An 18,954-nucleotide genomic window follows, 5' to 3' on the forward strand; every position below is an offset into this window, starting at 1 on the left:
ATGTCAGTGTCAAGAAAAATGAACGGAGCCTCTGAGTCGCTTTAATGCCCGTCGTATGGTGTAAGCACATGGCACCTAGCTGTCTTCCTTTATCACTCCCATCCCAGTGCTTTTTGGGTTTGTTTTGTGATACAGATCTCTCACTGAATCTGCAGCTCATTGATTGGCTCGGCTGGCTAAGGCTAAGAGCTGTGTTTGCATCTGCCTCCCTGTGCTCTCCTACTATGCTCTCCTGTGCTGGGCCTACAGGCGTGAGATGCCACTGTGGGTGCAGGGACCCAAAGTCTGATTTTCGTGCTTGCAGAATGAATGCTTTATCCATGAGCCACCTCCCTAGCCCCCAAGCCACTTTTAAAAATCAAACTTTTAGCCGGGCGTGGTGCCGCACACTTTTAATTCCCGCACTTGGGAGGCAGAGGCAGGTGGATCGCTGTGAGTTCAAGGCCAGCCTGGCCTACAAAGTGACCCAAGGACAGCTAAGGCTGCACAGAGAAACCCTGACTCGAAAACAAAACAAAACAAAACTTAATGTGTATTTTGGTAGTCATTGGTGAGGTTGTAGCTGTGGGCTCCCGTGTTTTAAAGTTGCTGGTAGATTTTCCACAGTGATGCGCTAATCCTTTTGGTGAGAGCAGGAGACCCCATTGTGAAGATGGAAACGTTACTTATCCTTTAATTGATGCTTAAAATAAATGTGAGCTATATTCTAAGGCATGCTTTTTGTTTGTTTGTTTTTCGAGACAGGGTTTCTTTGTATAGCCTTGGCCATCCTGGACTCGCTTTGTACAGCAGCCTGGCCTCCAGCTCACAGAGATCAGCCTGTCTCTGCCTCTCTGAGTTGCTGAGATTATAGATTGGCGTGTGCCTCCTTGCCTGCCTTAAGGCATGCTTTTTGTGCTTATATTTATACTTTTTGTTTACAAGGTGATGCGTTTATAGCTGATAATTTGAATGCAGAAATGGAGGGAAAAAATTACCTCAGTATTCATGAGCATGGGCATGGGTGACATTGGCTATTTCTGCAGATGTTGGTTCGAGATGCCCGGTTGGCTGACATAACAACTTGAGTGTACATCTGGGTGTGTGAGTCTGAAGATTGAAGTCAAGATTAGATCACAAGCAACAGGAATATCTAGTGACCTTGAGATTATGCCCTTGCTGCGGCTTTATATGAACCTTCAGAGGTGATGTGGGGGAGACCAAGACAAGGTGGCCTGTGAGGGCTCAGCCCAGGCTCTCTAAAATCTGCAAGCTTTCAGGGAGAGGAGGATCAGCTCGATTTCTTTTCCTATTGCTAGGATAAAACGCTCGAGAGAACCAACCTATGGGAGGAAGAATTTATTCTACATCTTATTTCTATTGTATAATCCCTCCTGGCTGGGAAGTCAGGGTGGAAAGAGTTAGAAAACAGAGATGAACTCATGCGAATGTGAGCGAGCCCCCTGCCCACGGCGTGGTCCTGCTCTCAGAAAGATGGGTCTCCCACATCAGTCGGGACACGCCTCATAGGCATGCCCAGAGGCTAACACCCTGCCGGATGATTCTATTTCCTGTCACGTTGACAATGAACTCTACTCATCACAGAGATCACCAATGAAAACAGACAACAGCCTGCGGGAGAGGGAGGTTGGAAGTCCACGAGCTGTTGGGATCCTGGAGGCCCAAGGATTGCAGGGTGGAGATGAAAAGGGTGCTGACGGTGGCTGAGGTCACCGTGGACTTGCATGAAATTGCCAAGAGAGGGAAGTGGAGACTGCCTGAGTGAATTGCTCTTCCTGGGAAAGAAAAGTGGAGGATTCTTTTTTTTTTTTTTTTTTTTTTTTAATTTTAAAGGTTTTTCGAGACAGGATTTCTCTGTATAACAGTCCTGGCTATTCTGGACTCACTTTTGTAGACCAGGCTGGCCTCGAACTCACAGTGATCCGCCTGCCTCTGCCTCCCAAGTGCTGAGATTAAAGGCGTGGATTCTATGTGTTAGGCAGGGATCTCTGGAGGAATGACTGATAGAACTGCTGTCTATTAAAGAGGGTTAACTCAATTGGCTTACAGGATACAGCCTGGGCATCCAGCAAAGACTCTCTGCATTCTGAGTGGAGGGCTGGTGGACCTGACAGCCCGACTGTTCAGTCCACTGGGCCTCCGCCTTAGCAGTCCTAAATCCGGTACCAAAGGCCTGGGGGATTCCCCAGGAATGCCTGGTTTTCATTCCCTGATGGAAGGCTGAAGAATCTGAGTTCTAATACCTTCAAGGATGGCTGTAGTGGACAGACAGTGACAGTGACAGTGGCGGCAGCAGCTGGGGCGTGACCTCACTAGCAAGACAAAAAAGTAAAGAGACAAGGAATGAAAGCTGTCCCCGTTGGGCTGTAGGCCGCTAGATCAGAGGTTCTCAACCTGTGAGTGCCTCGGCCCTTACAGGGATAGCATGTCAGATATTCAGGCTGTCGGATGTTTACATTACAGTTCATGACGGCAAAATTACAGTTATGAAGTAGCAACAAAGTTCTTTTATAGTTTGGGGTCACCACAACACGAGGAACGATATTAAAAATTAGCAGTGTTAGTGTGAGATTTGGAACTACCCTGCTAGGCAGTGTTGCCCCTTTAGGATGGGTTGGCCCCTTTGCAGCTACTGTATTCCAGAAGAGCCCTCACAGGTGTGCCCAGAGGCTAATTCTAGACCCTTATCACAAAGGGGATAGCAGGGGTCAAGAACTTTTGAGAAGCACCCTTGTATTAGGATTTGGGGACAGGAACCCTGTGTAACTGCACACACCCATCCCCCCCTTTACGTGTTTTCCCACCTTCTTGTAGGGTCCCAGCCTGCGGGGAAAAATTGAACCAGGGTTCACCTGAAAGAGGGGGTGGGGATTGAAAGTAGGACACAGAGACGCGAGAAATAACAAATCAAGTCAGGAAATTTCTGATCAAGATTCCCTTTAATGCGGACGAGTAAGACTTTATATAGTAAGGTCAATAGGATCTATTCTGATCCCTCTCTCCCTAGCTCCCAAGGCAAGAAGTTCTCTGTAAGAACTTCCTTAACCCTCCAGGTGTTTCTCAGTAGGATTTCCCTACGTCCTTAAAAGGTAAATAGTCCAAGGATGGCCTGGAACACAAAGACCACCTCCTCCGGCAGAGCTCAGCAGCGGAAGGTCTCAGCATGCTGCCTAAGCATGGGATTTCTGACTTGGCAGAATTTGGCATGGCTTCCCATACCTTCTCTCCTCATTTTGTCAAAATCTAAGATTTTAGTGTAAGATTGGTTTTTCTCCTTTAGATACCTTTGCTATTTGAAAAAAAAAAAAAAATCTTTAAAAGTTTTATCAGTTCTCACAGCCAGTTTACCAGGAATTTATTTTTAACTGAACCTGGCTGGTCTTTGTTACGATTTCTGTGAACGCCTTTCAAGTTTGTTTTTTAACGAAATCAGTGTATTGTTTGGAGTGTAGAAGTTAGAGGGGAGAGCCTGGCTCACCGCACCCTAATTCTGCAGGTATTTACGCATGTCTGGTGTTGAGCGTTTTGGTGACCACCCCTGTGTTTATGTATCACTCTGAGACTTTGTTCATTTCCTGTCTCTCTCCCCTCCCCCTTCTAGTCATTCTCGTGGGAGCCTACCCAACTCAATTCTAAATAATTGCTTTTTAAAATTGTTTTCTTGGCTTTATGAAGAGCAGGATCATGTGGACCTTGCATTATAAGAAGTCATGTAGAAATACTACTTCTTTTTATGGGTTCTTGAGTTCCATCCCCTAGCCAATCACCTTTGTTTTGTCAAGACTGGTAATGTTTTCATTCTGTCCTATAACTGTGATGCCATTCTACAAGAACCAGTGAAATGTGTTTACGTGATTTTTATCTGTGTTAATATTGAGTGTGAATGAAACTATGTGGAAATGTGTATTTTTCTCACCATTTTACTGTCACCCTGTGCGTTCAAAAAACCATCAAAGTCAAATCATAGGCCAGGTGCCATTCGAAAAATATGATTTATGAAATCCCCTTTTTTCCCCTTGAGAAATGACTGTGTCTAAGAGAAAGATACAGTGTAGCTTGCTCTGCCCAGGCAGGACAGCAATTGCTTCAAGTGCTATTTTGTAGTTGTCTCTTGAGCATCTGCTGTTCAGGCTCTGATAGGGGACCTTGTTCCTTCCTTACAATTCTCTTGCTTTCTTGGGGTGTCTGAAGTGTGTACTTAGGTGTGACACAGGTCTTGGGGAGGCAGAGTGATGTAGAATTTCACTCTTTGGGGAAATTTTCAATTCTCTTCTTTGGAATTTCTTTTCTTTCTTTCTTTCTTTTTTTGTTTTTGTTTTTTTGAGACAAGGTTTCTCTGTGTAGCCTTGACTATTCTGGACTTAACTTTTGTAGACCAGGCTGGCGTTGAACTCATAGCAATCCACCTGCCTCTGCCTCCCAAGTGCTGAGATTAAAGGTGTGCGCCACCACTGCCCGGCCTTTCTTTCGAATTTCTTGTGGGATCCTTATGTTAACTATGAAGATCACTTTCTGCCCATTACTTGTTCATCTATAAAAGCCTCTAACTCTGCCACACTGGAGGTGAGCTATGGGACACTTTCCTGGACCCCTAGTGTCACCACTCATGACCAGTCACTCTGGTGAAGGAAGAAAAGGAGGCACAAAGAAGGAAAGAAGTAAAACCTATCTTCAGGGGGTGTGACTGTGCGTGGAAAAGAGTGAAGAACTTACAAAGCAGCTTGCGGAATTAATGAGCTAGTTAAGGTTGTAGGGTTTTCGTTCATGTCTCAGAAATATATTTGCTATTGTTTAGTAAACATAGAAAATAAAGCTTAAGAGCTCAAATCTATTTACAGTGCTACAGAAGCCACAAAATGAGTAGGACTAAATTTAACAGATGATACACAAATCTCTATTGCTCTAAACATCATCATATAAAGAGATATTAAAGAAGTCCTTAGAACTTGGTGAGGGAAGTCCTAGTCGAGAACTGGACAACTCAACTGTTAGCTGTTCTCTCAAAACTAACGGATAGTTTTATTGCAACTATAATCATAGTTCTACCAGCTCTTCTGACTCAAAGATAATTAAAAAAAAAAAATCTAGGAAGAATTAAATCTATTTCACACAAGAAGATAGAAAATGACCAACAAGCACATGCAAGGATACTCAGTTTATTAGCCATCGGGAACACAAATAAAAAGCACAGTGAAATACTCTGTCCGCACCTAGCTGCAAGGTCCTTGCTGCCTTTGTCCACTTTCAGAAAATCCATGGACAAGGAGAGAAGTAGGAGGTGGGCGAGGGCAGAGAGACACCACAGGAGAGGGGTGGGAACTGGGCAGAAGAGGGGTGGGAACTGGGCAGAAGAGGGGTGGGAACTGGGCAGAAGAGGGGTGGGAACTGGGCAGAAGAGGGGTGGCAGATGCATGGGCACAGGGAGAGGAGGACCAGTTAGAACAGTGTGTGAAAGTGCAGTGATGTAGCCCCTTTGGGGGAAAGAATAAGCCTTGTCACAGGTGGGAGTAGTCTTGGCGGGCTTTACCCTTGGGGCACCCCATGAATACCTTGTGACAGACTGAGTGAAGCCATCCTGGGTCTGGAATTCAGGAAGCAGACCTGGGAACCCCACCTGGACTATTGTCTTTCTAATGGACCCTCACCGGGAGAAGGAGACGTCCTTCCCACGTGACTCAGGGAGTTGGGGAAGAGAAAACAACAAAGTCAGCTGGGCGAGTGAGCGTGAGAGCAGCGTACCAGCTGGACCAGCTGGACCAGCACGCGGGCCAGAGAGACACCTAAGGACCCGTCCCGTGGAACAGCTACTGGAAGGTTCACTCTTTTGTCCCTTTAACCTTTTTCCTTCTTGTATAAGCTAGTTGGGTTGTATAATAAAGTTTTATTGTAAAGAAACAGAGCCAACACCCCTTGTGTGGTACGCTGACTTAAAAGTTTCAGTTTTAAAATGGTACTGCCTCTTCACACCTAGAACGTTTCAACCTGCCTCTCCAGGGCCCTCAAGCTTTCAAACATACCCCTTTGGATGGTGCTATTGGCACCTCTGCTTTGCTATCTTGCTCATTTGGCCTTAAAACATAACTTCACCAGCTTCATGTCGAGGCCTACTGTAGGTTTCCTTAAGGCTCAGAGAACTGGCCCGAGAGACAATATCAGGAGTGAATGGCTGAACACCTGTGAGATTGAAGCCTCCAAGAGGTTTAAAGGAAATAGCAGTTCTCTGTTACTGCGTTGTTTTCTTTCTGATGAAGTTTTGATGTTAAGGTTTAGTAAAACTCAAGAATGATAATTAAAAAAAAAAATCATGGTGTTGAAGATTCTCTCCTGTGGGCAGCCTCAGCTTTACTTTTTTGGTTTTTCAAGACAGGGTTTCTCTGTGTAGCCTTGGCTGTCCTGGACTCATGTTGTAGACCAAGCTGGCCTCCAACTCACAGAGTTCTCTGCCTTCCTGAGTGCTGAGATTATAGGCGCCCAGCTTCGTCCTAATTTTTAACATTTTAAAGAAAAAAAAAAAAGCCTCCCGAAGCCACAGGGCTAAGTGTGTACATATCACAGTCTGTCAACTGTATGTCTTCTACCTGAGGGAGTGATGGTGAGGCTGACTACGAGATTTCAGAACATTTTGAGCATCTTGGTGTGTAAAGCGGGAATTGACTTGGGGAATTAGAGGCTTTCAAGGATCAAGAAAGGCGTTGGGGTCAGGAGTTTGCCACCTAGAGTTCGCCACCCAAAGCCCTGAGTTCCGGTTAGGCACACAATGAAGTCACAGCAGGTGCTGAAGGCAATAGGAGGCAGAAGCACCCGGGAGAAGAACCTACTAGAAAGGGGAGGAAGGCAGCCTCCGAAGGCTGATCAGCTGCAGATCCAGGCACTGCTTACACAGAAAAGCCCAATGTTTCGTGTCCCTATGAATTATTTCTGCTGTCTCTTAGATATACGCACAGTCGTGTGCACACACACAATACACATGTGCATTAACGTGTGTGTGCGTGTGCGCGTGCATATGCACATGCGATTAACAGCTTTTTTCTTTTCTCATTAAATAGTATGATTAAATGAAAAATGATCAGCTTTCGTTTCAGTACTCACTGTAATGTAATTCACACCAGGTCTCTTGTGTGAATGGGTGACCATCGGCCTTATTTATTCACCCTGGGTCTTTGTCCCCACTTTGAGCACCTAGGTCATGTTCTTGAGTGGGCCTGTTTTCATGTGTGTTCTTGGTGGCGTCTAGTGCACAGAGTGGTACAGGTGACCATCGTAGAAAGAACTTGTGTCATTGTTCGGTGAAGATGGAGGTGTTGTTCACCCTGAGACAGCACACATCATGCCTTGGGATTTGTGTGGCAAGTAGTTCTTTGTACACTTAGGGCTTTATTGCCACACACCTGGCCCTACCATCTTAGATCACTTTACACTGAGTTTTTTTTTTTTTCCTTATCTGAAAAGTTATTAAGATGTAATGATAGGGCCTCATGTCTTGTTTCTCAGTGTCGTTTTGAAAGTGAAAACACCACCACACAACAGCTTATATTAAAATGTAACTTGTACATCACGAGCAGAGAACAGACATTTCCAAACCAAAGTTGAGGAAGCTGTAAAATGCGTGCTCATCCTTTGTCAACTTTAGTGAGTGAGTCAGCATTTGTTAAAGGTCAGCATACCTTTGCTTTGAATGAGATGATGGTGCATTTCCAAGAATACAGAACCATTCAAGTGTGGTGAGTCTAAGTTTGCCTTTAACAAGTCAACGGTTGCAGATGTGAGGGGCTGGAGTGCTGTAGTTTGCTTTTAGGTTTGAGAAGTGTCAGAAAGTGCGTGGTGCGTGTTGAAAGGAACCGTGTGTGGCCATGACGTTGTGAAGGTATTGGATAAAAAGGATTACTGAGTGCCCTTGGGTGCCGCCCTGCAGAAATGAGGACAAATGTTGAGGTGTCATTGCTGCCACAAGTCACTGTAGTGATGGCGTTTACAGTTGGTGGCTCTTAATCCTAAGCCACTTGTCTAGGGTTTGTAGCTCCAAGAGGGCTGAGCTGGGATCCTATTGGCCTTTTGTGGTTCTGGAAAAGCCATTTAGCACTTCATCCTGTGACCCCTGCTTAGTACATTTTTGTTCATGAATAGCTACCCGGAATGTTTGGAAGGTGGACCTGATCTGGGTTTGGGTTGTATTAAAATGTCCTATCATTCTCTCAGCAGCAGATACCTATATCTGGGCAAGCGCTGTGTATTTGGATTGTGGCATAGCACCGTCTAGACAAAGTTGTGACATCTAGGTCAAGGCCTAAAAGGTCTTGAGGAGTCAGCTGGCTGAAGTCAGCCAAGCGGCAGGCAGGCAGATTGAGAGCGGAGGCTCTGGGGCTCTGTAGGGTGTCGTGTGGCAGGCATGAAGGGGTGTGGGACTGGGGAGTAGCCCAAACAAGAGAAAGTGATTTGTGAGAGAAGAGGGCTGGCAAGTAGACTAAAAGCTTATCTGTGTGACTTAACACCTTTTTTTTTTTTTTTTAAGATTTATTTATTATGTATACAATGTTCGGCCTGCGTGTATGACTGCCCACCAGATCTCATTATAGATGGTTGTGAGCCGCCGTGTGGTTGCTGGATATTGAACTCAGGACCTCTCGAAAAGTGGACAGTGCTCTTAACCTCTGAGCCATTTAAGGAATGGGACCTGATCTTCAGAAATTTGAAGAGGGATCATAAGGTTTTCAGCAAGCAAGATCACTTAGGAACAGCATTGGTTGAGTGGTGTAAGCTTCCTTTATGCTTGCCCTTGATGCGTAACAGCTAACATGCACTATCTGCTCTCCGTGAGCCAGGCCCTGTGCTCGGTCCCCTCCCTTCCTGGCCGCACAGATACATCATGACGCCGCAGGGAGGTGGTGGCGTCATCCCTGATCTGCGGATGAGGGGGGCTGAGCCACGACACAGTCATCATCCTGGCCGACCCATGCAGCAGGTGCTGGGATTTGATCCCAGATAATCAGAGGTTCTCAGCCCCAAGCTGTTAGCAACTAGTCGTTCTGGGAGTCTTTAAACTGACATCACAACTGGGATAACTTTACATTCTAGATTTTTTTTTTTAATCTTAGTTTTTATTTGTGTGTGAGAGCACCTGCGTGAGTGCTGCACACATGTGTAGATGATCTCAGATGCCAGACGATTGCAATATACCCTGAAGTTACAGGCAGTTGTGAACTGCCCTGAGTAGTTGCCGGGATCCAGACTCCCGCCCTCCTCAGGGATAGCAAGAAAGCTTAACTCCTGAGCCATATCTCTAGTTCCTGGAATTATTTTTTTAAAGTAATATATATATTACTATATATATGTATATGGGTTATATAGTATATATAATGCATATGTATGAATTAAAATGCTGATATGTAAACTTTTCACTTTTTGAATTTTATAGAACTACATTGGTACATGCGTATGCTTGGGGGCCATGTAAAAGGATGAACATTTGTACAAACAGGGCTTGATGAGTGCTTGGGTGAGAGCTGGAGACAAGGGTAGACCACAGTGGTGAGGACAGAGGCACCAAGACTTGGCATAGAACTGTGTAATTGTTTATATGTACTTGGCTGAGAAAAGTGTGAGCAGTGAGTCCCAGAGTTTCATGGGAGCAGTGAAATCCCTAACGGGGATTGCACTTGCCCACCCGTAGAGAGCCTGAGTCCTCATGGGGTTCATTGTACTTTCTCATGCTAGCAGCTCTCAGCTGTGGTTCATAGCACTTGGGGTTGGCATGCTGCCCAAGGGATATGACCCTGTGATGTAATCTGTTGCTGAAAAATGCCCGAGCAGGGGTGGTACTTCAGGAGTGACTCTCTCTGGCCCAGAAGCAATGGGCCGGCAGGCAGGATCAGGCCACGGGGGTTGCTTTTGCTGGCGTCACCTTGGGATCCAAAGAACCTTTAGGTTATGTTGTGTCGTGCCCAATTTTGGGTTTCCAAGAAGAGGAGAAACATGGCAAGTTGGAAAGCCACTGTGGGTGGAGACAGGGGCTTGTATTTTACTTTGATGGTCAGTACCAAGCTCCGGGCATCACACACGGATGGCAACAGCAGTCTCTAGGCTTTTACGCTTTTACTTGGCTGTGCAGCATTCACCAGAATGATAAGTTTAAGGTTAATAGGTCTTTAAAAGCCTTTAAATTGGATGGCAGGAGGGTGTAAGAGCCATCACAGGGCGGGTGGTAGCTGTGGAGGTGGCCTTGGTTGGCAGGCCAGTGTGGATGACAGCCTTGAAGGAGGAACTCCTGGCCCTGGACAGCCTATCCAGAGGAGATAACAGGATGTCTGGAAAGCTAATCTTTACTATTTCTGGCAGTTCCTAGTTAAGGACTTGTTGATAACTGAAACATAAAGAACCATTTTAAGAAGCTTCTGACTGCTCCTTCTGTAAAGTTGTGCTCACCCTCGTGTTTACTGCTGACGTCACCAGTGCTGTTGTGTGTGGTGTGCTGGATCAGCTACAGGAAGGCTGTGTCCTGAAGCCGAGTTTAACCACCTACTGAAAAACGTCTACGGAGGTTAACCATATGCCTGTGTAAAAGCCGACGGGAGTTGAAGAGAATTCATGGATTGGTTTTGTCTGTTTGCATCGAACACACGGCAGAACTGGGAGGTGGACCCCACCTGTGCTCTGACTGAACTTGAGTAGTTCTGACTTTTCCTTTCTTCCCTGTCTTGTTCTAAGGCTGAAAGCATGGCAGTGTCTCCTTCACTGACCCTCTGGGGCCAGACAGTGAATCAGATGTCAGGAGAAATGAGAGCGAAGCAGGGGGCCTTATGCACTTCATCTGTTTTATAGTGGGGTGCACACTACTGGAAGTGCTCAATACAGGCCATGGGGGCGGGGTGTGCTGCAGGAAAATGTCACCTCTTAGATGCTACAGTTTCTCCTGTGTCTCAGAGTGTATATATATCAGAATAGTCAAATCAAAGATAATAAATATGCACGTGTGTATTTGAGGTACTTCCTTTCTGTGAGTGCCAGCATTGTGCATGTGATCAAAAATGTTTAGAAGCCACTTGCTGTCCAAATAGATTGTGACGCCTTTCTGTTATGTTGTAACATTTTGAGGATACCGAGGCTTTCTGTGCATGATAAACCTTGGTGGTGGTGGTGGTATCATGGCTTTGCCTGACTCTGGCCTCCCAGAGTGCAGTGTGTGGAAAGCGATTTCGAAGATGGGTCTCGGCACATGGGAGCCTGTTTCCTGCGTTGCTGAACCCACTTTACCGTGTGCTGATGGAGCTTCTGCATAGAAGGTACAGTCATTGCCTAATCCCTCCTCATCTTGGGTGAATGGGACACAGAGGATGGGGGGCCCACCCCAATGTGTGCCCTTCCCACCCTCGACACACCCATGGACTGCCTTGATTCCTGCTGCAGGCATTTGCTACAGTCAAACCTGTCCTGGGCTCAGGAAGGTCTTATGCTTTCTCTCAAAGATGCTTTTGTTAAAATTAGAGTTACTATTGTCAGCCCGCTTTACTTGAGGTTTGTTGAATGAGTTTAGATTGATCCTCCGGAGACTTTTGTTTTCCATTTTTTGTGTCAGTGACAAGTATGACAAGTACACGTTTTAATTTATATCGACAGTTTGTCATTTAAAACACACTTCACAGGATTTGTTAAGTGACATCTTCTATGTGTGTTTGCAGGTCGGTTACAGCGAGAAGCATGCTTTCCACTGCTCTCCCTGATCCCGTTTGCCACCCAGGATGTCTGTGAGTGAGAGCGCAGTGTTTGTCTACGAGTCCTCTGTGCACAGCACCAGCGTCTTGCTCAGCCTCAATGACCAGCGGAAGAAGGATGTGCTGTGCGATGTCACTGTCCTGGTGGAGGGCCAGAGGTTCCGAGCCCACCGCTCGGTGCTGGCTGCATGCAGCGGCTACTTCCACTCGAGAATCGTAGGCCAGACTGATGCTGCTGAGCTCACCATCTCACTGCCTGAAGAGGTGAGGGGCCACAGCGCTGGCGATTATAACCTGTTGTTGTTACCTAGCTACTTTCTGGTTACAAACAGAAACAAACTATAGTCTCGGGAGGAGATGGGCATCCCAAGGAACCTTACTGGAGCATCCCTTCTCTGGGTTTTCTTATAGGAATATGTACATGGAAAACTGTTGGGGACAATAGGCCATATGGCCAGTGTTCAGCCATCTTGTCCAAGTCTGCACCTTTAACTCTTTGTCTTTCCCAAAGCTTGCCTCTCACCAGAAACTAGCTGACCCTGTTGTGAGTCAACAGTTAGACTAAAGACAGACAGAGATGGAGCGACCCTATTGTGAGTCAGCAGTTAGACTAAAGCTAGGTAAAGGCAGAGCAAGATGCCCTGTGTGGCAGGACGTTATGACCCTGCCGGGAATTCCCTGTGTTTTGAGAAAAGCATGCAGCTGGGTTGCTATAGCAATGTGTTTCCCTGCCGTCTGACTATAGAAGCTGCTGCCTGGCTAATAAAGTTTGAGAGTTTGATCAATCAGACTTGCTCTCCTTCTTTGTGTCTTGCATTTTCAACAGGTGACCTTCCTCCTGAGTTTTAGTTGAACCCCACAGGCCGGGGCAGAAAACTGTCACTTTGGATGTTAATACTTGTTGCTATAATGCCTACATCTTAGTCCACCGGATAGATTACAGGCATTTGGAAAGGTTCTGCCTTAGGGAGGGATGGCTCTATGGCTCTGTCTGTGTGAGGGATAACACACGGGTTAAGAGTGTGTTCACTGTCTGTCCCAACACAAATCCCATGAAAAGTAGGCACGAGGTAATGTGCTTTTCTCCCAATTTCTTTTTTCTTAACATTGTCTGGGCTTTGGGATGAAAGGAGTGGTATGTTGTCTGGGCCAGTGACATGGCTCAGCAGGTGAAGGCACTTGCTACCAAGCTGTTGGCCTGGTTTTAGTTCCTGGACTCACTGGTGAAAGGAGAGAGCCAAATCCTGCAAGTTGTCCTCTGACCTCCACGTGCATGTCGGCACACACCCTCCCACGTCTCCCTCCCAACAAATAAATGAATGTTAAAAAAAAAGAAGTAGTTTGTTGTCTTACGGTAGAGCCCTGTTTTACGTACACTTTTCCATCCCGTCTGTATAGCTCAAGCTTGTAAAATTAGGGACTGTGCCAATGCCCTAGCTTCAAGGAGCTTGTCTGAGGCGAGGTAGGGCTGGCCACACTCAATCTTCCTGGCTCTGCCTACTGGAGTATGTGCTTTGGCAGCCAATGCTGTTTGCATATTTTGACTTTGGACACAAGGAGTTTTAAGGGGAACAGGAGGAAGTGTGTAGAACGTCTTGTGTATGAGGAGTCGTGTAGATGGTCCCTGTTGGGTGTAATTGGACAGTCTCCAAACTGACCCACAGGGGACCTTGTGGCTAGTGCCGCATCTCGTGTGCGGATATGGCTGCAGTGCTGGGGTGTGACTCTGGGGTACCCTACCATTGATCTTACAAAAGAGCCTCGATCACAGTGGTGGCGTGCTTTCTACGGCTCACACTTCAGACTATTAAACGAGGCTCCACAGGTTTGCTTGATGGATTTTTGACAGAAGACATATGCTTATACACGTGTATGTATACGTGCATATCTAGATGCCTCGTGTTCATTCTGACCCGACTATAAATCACAGGTTTTCAAATATTTGAGCTGTTTCACCACAGTGACAGACTGAAAACAGTGTATATATTATTTGGTAGGTTTGGCTTTTTTTTTTTTTAATTGAGATGTGTATTCAGTAATGATAAACTTGGTGTAGTTGTAAGGAGTATTATAGAGTCTCCTTGTAGACTTTGCTCGGTGGTCCCTGGTTAATGGTGTGAAAGATGAAGACCATTTCCCCAGGACACAGCCCACTCTTGCTAGCCAGATGGCCGTACTGACTAGCATTACTTAGGTTCCATGGTGGGTTCTGTATTCAACACCACTTAGGGTCCAGAACAGTTGAGCACCAAGGTCCCGTGTGCTGCTTATACTAAGTCCTTCCCACACGTGGCCCACACACTACCTTTCCCTCTTCTGTCTCCAGGCCATGGCAGCTACTAATCTGCCCTCTCTGTGAAGTTGTCATGTGAAAGGGACCGTTTGTGTTCGTGACCTTTCCCCCTAAGGGTCATCCCAGTTTCCTGTGTCAGTAGCTTAATCTCTGAGGCTGATGACCACTGTGATAGTTTCATCTTAATTTTTCTTTTTAGAACCTTTTTTTTCCCCATAGAAGGAACTGAGATTTCAGTTTTTATCTGCTACAGAAAGAAGTTGGTACAGGCTTTTTGTGAAAGCACATTTTCCTTTATGAGGGATAGAAAGAAAGCTGGGAGTGCAATTTTTGGTCATAAGGTGGTCGTGCATTTAGTTTTAGAAGGAACTACCAAGTGGCTTTTTAAAGTGGGTGTTTATTTGACATTCCCACAGGCATTGAGAATGACCCAGTTTTGTTCTTCTTAAAAAATTTGGTGGTGTGCATTTTATTTTTAGTTGTTTCAAGCTAAATGCTGCAAGGTTAGTGTGTTTTAGGAGAAGCTTAGTATTTTGGTCAGATAGTATCTCTTAAGATTTAACCAAGGGTGAATATTCTCTGCCTGTTTTCTGCTTTGCAAATACAGTCTCAGTATAAATGCACACTGCTTAAAGGTTCTGCTGCCCAGTGCCCTTGAGTCTACTGAAGGCGCACGGAGACAGAGTTGTAGAACCTTTATAGTCTGGATCATTAAAAATGTGATTATTACATGTATTTGGTACAAGACAGTACTTCCTTTTTTTTTTCTTTTCTTTTACCCCTCCAAGACAAGGTTTTTCTGTGTAGCCTTGGCTGTCCTGGACTCACTTAATAGACCAGGTTGGCCTCGAACTCACAGAGATCCACCTGCCTCTGCCTCTCCGAGTGCTGGGATTACAGGCGTGCACCACTGTGCCTGCCGGTACTTCCACTTTTAAAAAAAGATTTGTTTTATTTTTTTTTAGGGGTGTGTGTGTGTGTGTGTGTGTGTGTGTGTGTGTGTGTGTGTGTGTGTGTGTGTCGGTATGATGTGAGTGCAATGCCAACACAGGCATCCAGTCTCCCAGAGCTGGAGTTACAGGCATTTGTGAGCCTGTCCATGTGGGTGCTGGAAACCAAACTGAGACCCCTGCAGCAGCTGCAAGTGCCCGCGATCTCTGAGCTCTCTCTTCAACCAGGGCTTAGGTGCGTTTTTATAAGTCCTTTTCGGTTTTTAAAAATTCTTAAGACTCCTCCTCTGTAGTTTATTGTTGTTGACACTGTTTGGCCTCCTCGGGGAGCTGTTTAGCCTCGGCCACCTGACAAAGTCATTGTCCTTCTTCTGGCAGGGCTGGGGTGCGTTGGTCCCGCTCTGTTTCTTAGAGGACTTGTTTCCACATGGGAAGTCTTGGTGCTGTCTCAGTGAGTCCCCCCAGTGAGTGTTGGTACAGAGTTCCTAAAGTGAGGGTTAGTCCTGTTGATGAGGCCGGACTCTGCTCCGTCCGTCTTCCTTAGGTTTGCATTTCCTAGAGCAGTTGTTCTCAGCCTTCCTAATGCTGCAACCCTTTAATGCAGCTCCTCATGCTGTGGTGATTCCCAACCAGAACATTATTTTCTTTTTTCTTTCTGTTCTTCTTTTTTTGGTTTTTTGAGACAGGGTTTCTCTGTAGCCTTGGATGTCCTCGACTTGCTTTGTAAACCAGGCTGGCCTCGAACTCACAGAGATCTGCCTGCTTCTGCCTCCCGAGTGCTGGGGTTAAAGGTGTGAGCCACCATGCCCAGCCTTAAGATTATTTTCATTGTTACTTCATAACTGTAATTTTGGTACTTTTTATGAGTCATAAGGTAAATATCTGATATACAGGACACCTGATATGCGGCCCCTGTGAAAAGCCTGTTTGTCCTCAAAGGGGTCGCGACCCACAGTTTGAGAACCGCTGTAGTAGAGGTTCTCTTCACACAAAATTAAAGTACCTGCTTGAAGACCACAGAGAGGTTTGCGTTTGCCTGTTGCTTTTCTACGTCTGTGGTCACGGCTAGACAGCTGCTAAATGACTTGCTTTTTTTTTTCCGTCTTGTGTACCAACAGGTAACAGTTAAAGGATTTGAACCTTTAATTCAGTTTGCCTACACTGCCAAACTCATTTTAAGTAAGGACAATGTTGACGAAGTGTGCAAGTGTGTGGAGCTCTTAAGCGTACACAACATCGAGGAATCCTGCTTTCAGTTTCTCAGGTTTAAGTTTTCGGACTCCACCGCAGAGCAGCAGGAATGCGCGAGGAAAAAATGCTTCTCCTCACAATGTCGGAAGGCAGACTTTACATTTTCACTTTCCGAACAGAAAGATCTAGAAATTGATGAAGCAGAGGAATTCTTGGAAAAGAAAAATGTTCAGACTCCTCAGTGTGACCCCCAAATGTGTCGGGGCAATGTGAAAGCATCCCCCCCTCTCCAAGACAGCGTCACTCAGACGTGCCAGTCCACATGCTTGGAAAAGGATGGAGCCCTGGCGTTGCCATCTTTATGCCCCAAATACAGAAAGTTCCAGAAAGCATTTGGAACTGACAAAATCCGTAGTACCCTAGAATCCACCATCAAAGATGTTCGTGCCGCTTCTGTCCAACCAAATGAGACATCCGAACTTGAGTGTTTAGGGGGAGTACAGGGCTGTGCAGATTTGCAAGTGATTTTAAAATGTGAAGGAACGAAGGCAACCATGGAGATGGAAGAGCCAAAGTGCAAAGACCCCACCTCTCAGTGCCCTGCAGAGCAGGCAGAAGTACCTCCTCTGCCTCAGAGTTCTGCAGATCCTCATGGGTTCTATCCCTTGTCAGTCCTACACACGTACGACCAGTCAGGTGACGCGGGCTTTGCTGGGATGCAAAGTAAAACAGTGAAAACAGAAAAGCCTGTGTCGGTTCCAGAAGCCCAGGAAGAGAAGCCACTTGAAAATCAGGATTTATACCTGAAATCTGACATGGGCCCCAAAGAAGACAGCAGCAGCCTGGCATCCGGTGATCGGAGTAGCGTGGAGCGAGAAGTGGCAGAGCACCTGGCCAAAGGCTTCTGGAGTGACATTTGCAGCACGGACTCTCCTTGCCAAATGCAATTGTCACCTGCCGCGGCCAAAGACAGCTCAGAACAGGGCTACTCACAAAGGCGGTCTGAGTGTCCCTGGTTGGGCATCAGGATCAGCGAGAGCCCTGAGCCAGGCCAGCGGACCTTCACAACGCTCAGCTCCGTCAACTGCCCCTTTATAAGTACCCTGAGTTCTGAAGGCTGCTCAAGCAACTTGGAACTCGGAAACTACGATTATGGCACGGAGCCTCAGCCCGACCCTTGTCCATATGCTTGTGTGATTAGCTTGGGTGAGGACTCGGAGACCGACACAGAGGGCGACAGCGAGTCCTGTTCTGCCAGGGAGCAGGAGTGTGAGGTGAGTGAAAGTGTGCTCTCAATATTCAGACAGCCATTCATTGAGAGGTACTCTGGCACCTGGCGCAGGAAGGGACCACATGACAAACTCCAGCACGGGGAGATGGAGTGTAGTGAGTTGGAAAGGCTGCTGTGTGCACATACCTCACACTGGTGTGTGTGGATTAGTCATGGGGGAAGTGCACATCACAGGTGGGATAGCGATTCCGTCACTGTGGTTAGCAGTGACTTTTAGGTGAAGATTCCATGTAGTCTGTAGTATCCATAACTTACAGGTTGTCAAATCTGGGACTGGTCTGTGGTAGGTGAGCCGTGGTTGGCTGTGAATAGCTGCTGGACTGTAGTATATAGGGAAAGTTTTCTTAGACTTAATTTTTCTTAGCAATTGCTTTTATTTATTATTTTTATTTTTACTTAGTCATTTCAGGTATTCATTTAATGAATATCGTTTTTTGGATTTTTTGGGGTTTTTGTTGTTGTTGTTGTTGTTGTTTTTTTTTTTTGAGACTGGTTTTTCCATGTAGCCTTGGCTGTTCTGGACTCGCTTTGTAGACCAGGCTGGCCTTGAACTCACAGCGAACCACCTGCCTCTGCTTCCTGAGTGCTGGGATTAAAGGCGTGCATAACCACCTCCTGGCCTTGACAAATATCTTAATAATTTAGCATGAATGATGTGTAGCTACTGACTGGCAGTAGCCACATCAAGCTTGATCTGTGCATTCAGTGTGTACAGCTTTGTACTTACTACTTAATTTCTGTTTTCTGTGAGATGCTGGTTCCATAATAGTAAGTAGGGACCCGTGTATTAGAAATTAGGTTGTTTGAGTCTTCAAAAGTCAGTTTTCTCTTTATAGTGGCAATTCTCACTTTGCTTTTATAAATAATTTTTAGTCGTAGGTTTTCCTTTTTGTGTGTGGGTTTTACTTGCATTTTAAGTTTGTAAAACATGAGGCCGGTCCTCATAAGGGTTCCTAAATGTACAGCATGGTGTTGTTAGCTATAGACATTGTATCAGCACAGCAAAGCTCTATAACACCTTTTGTAATTAAAACTCACTCAAGGCCGGGCGTGGTGGCGCAGGCCTTTAATCTCAGCACTCAGGAGGCACACTGTGTGTGGATGTCCACGCGGTCTCCATCTCTGCGCTTGAGAATGCGAATGCCCCAGTGAACGAATGAAGGCAAACATCACTGTGGGCTCTGACTTCAGTTCCTCTGCACGGATCCTGGGAGTAGGATCACTAGCTCTGTGGCACACGTTTTCAACATTTGAAAACTTGATGCTCGTTTTCACAGCAGCTGTACTGATTCCTGCCAGCCCTGACATGCCATTTTTCCTCTTGGTCTTTTGTGCTGTAGTGATCGGATGGCATATTACTGCTTAGGCTGCTTTTTCCTGGAAAGGGAGGGATTGTAAGGCCCTGGGGCTCAGACACCAGAACCACCAAAACAGACCAAAAGATATTCTAGGGAGAAAAATATTCCTAATTTGTTCTAGCTGTTTCTTCATCAGCAGGTGAGATAAATAGCTTTTTAAATACAT

The 18,954-nt window shown here is 46.0% G+C and overlaps 1 protein-coding gene across 4 annotated transcripts in view; it reads left to right on the forward strand.

Annotated features, from left to right (window-relative positions):
- Bach1 (BTB domain and CNC homolog 1) overlaps window positions 1-18,954 on the forward strand; it is a 35,702-nt gene that overhangs the window by 7,520 nt on the left and 9,228 nt on the right. For all 4 annotated transcript variants that reach the window (XM_051150179.1, XM_051150180.1, XM_051150178.1 and 1 more), the window contains 2 exons: window positions 11,673-11,969; window positions 16,067-17,413. In XM_051150179.1, coding sequence (XP_051006136.1) covers window positions 11,733-11,969; window positions 16,067-17,413 — 1,584 coding nt within the window. In that variant the 5' untranslated portion in view covers window positions 11,673-11,732. The remainder of the gene's footprint in view (window positions 1-11,672; window positions 11,970-16,066; window positions 17,414-18,954) is intronic.

Source organism: Acomys russatus, chromosome 8, assembly GCF_903995435.1.
Source record: "Acomys russatus chromosome 8, mAcoRus1.1, whole genome shotgun sequence".
Taxonomy (NCBI): Eukaryota; Metazoa; Chordata; class Mammalia; order Rodentia; family Muridae; genus Acomys; species Acomys russatus.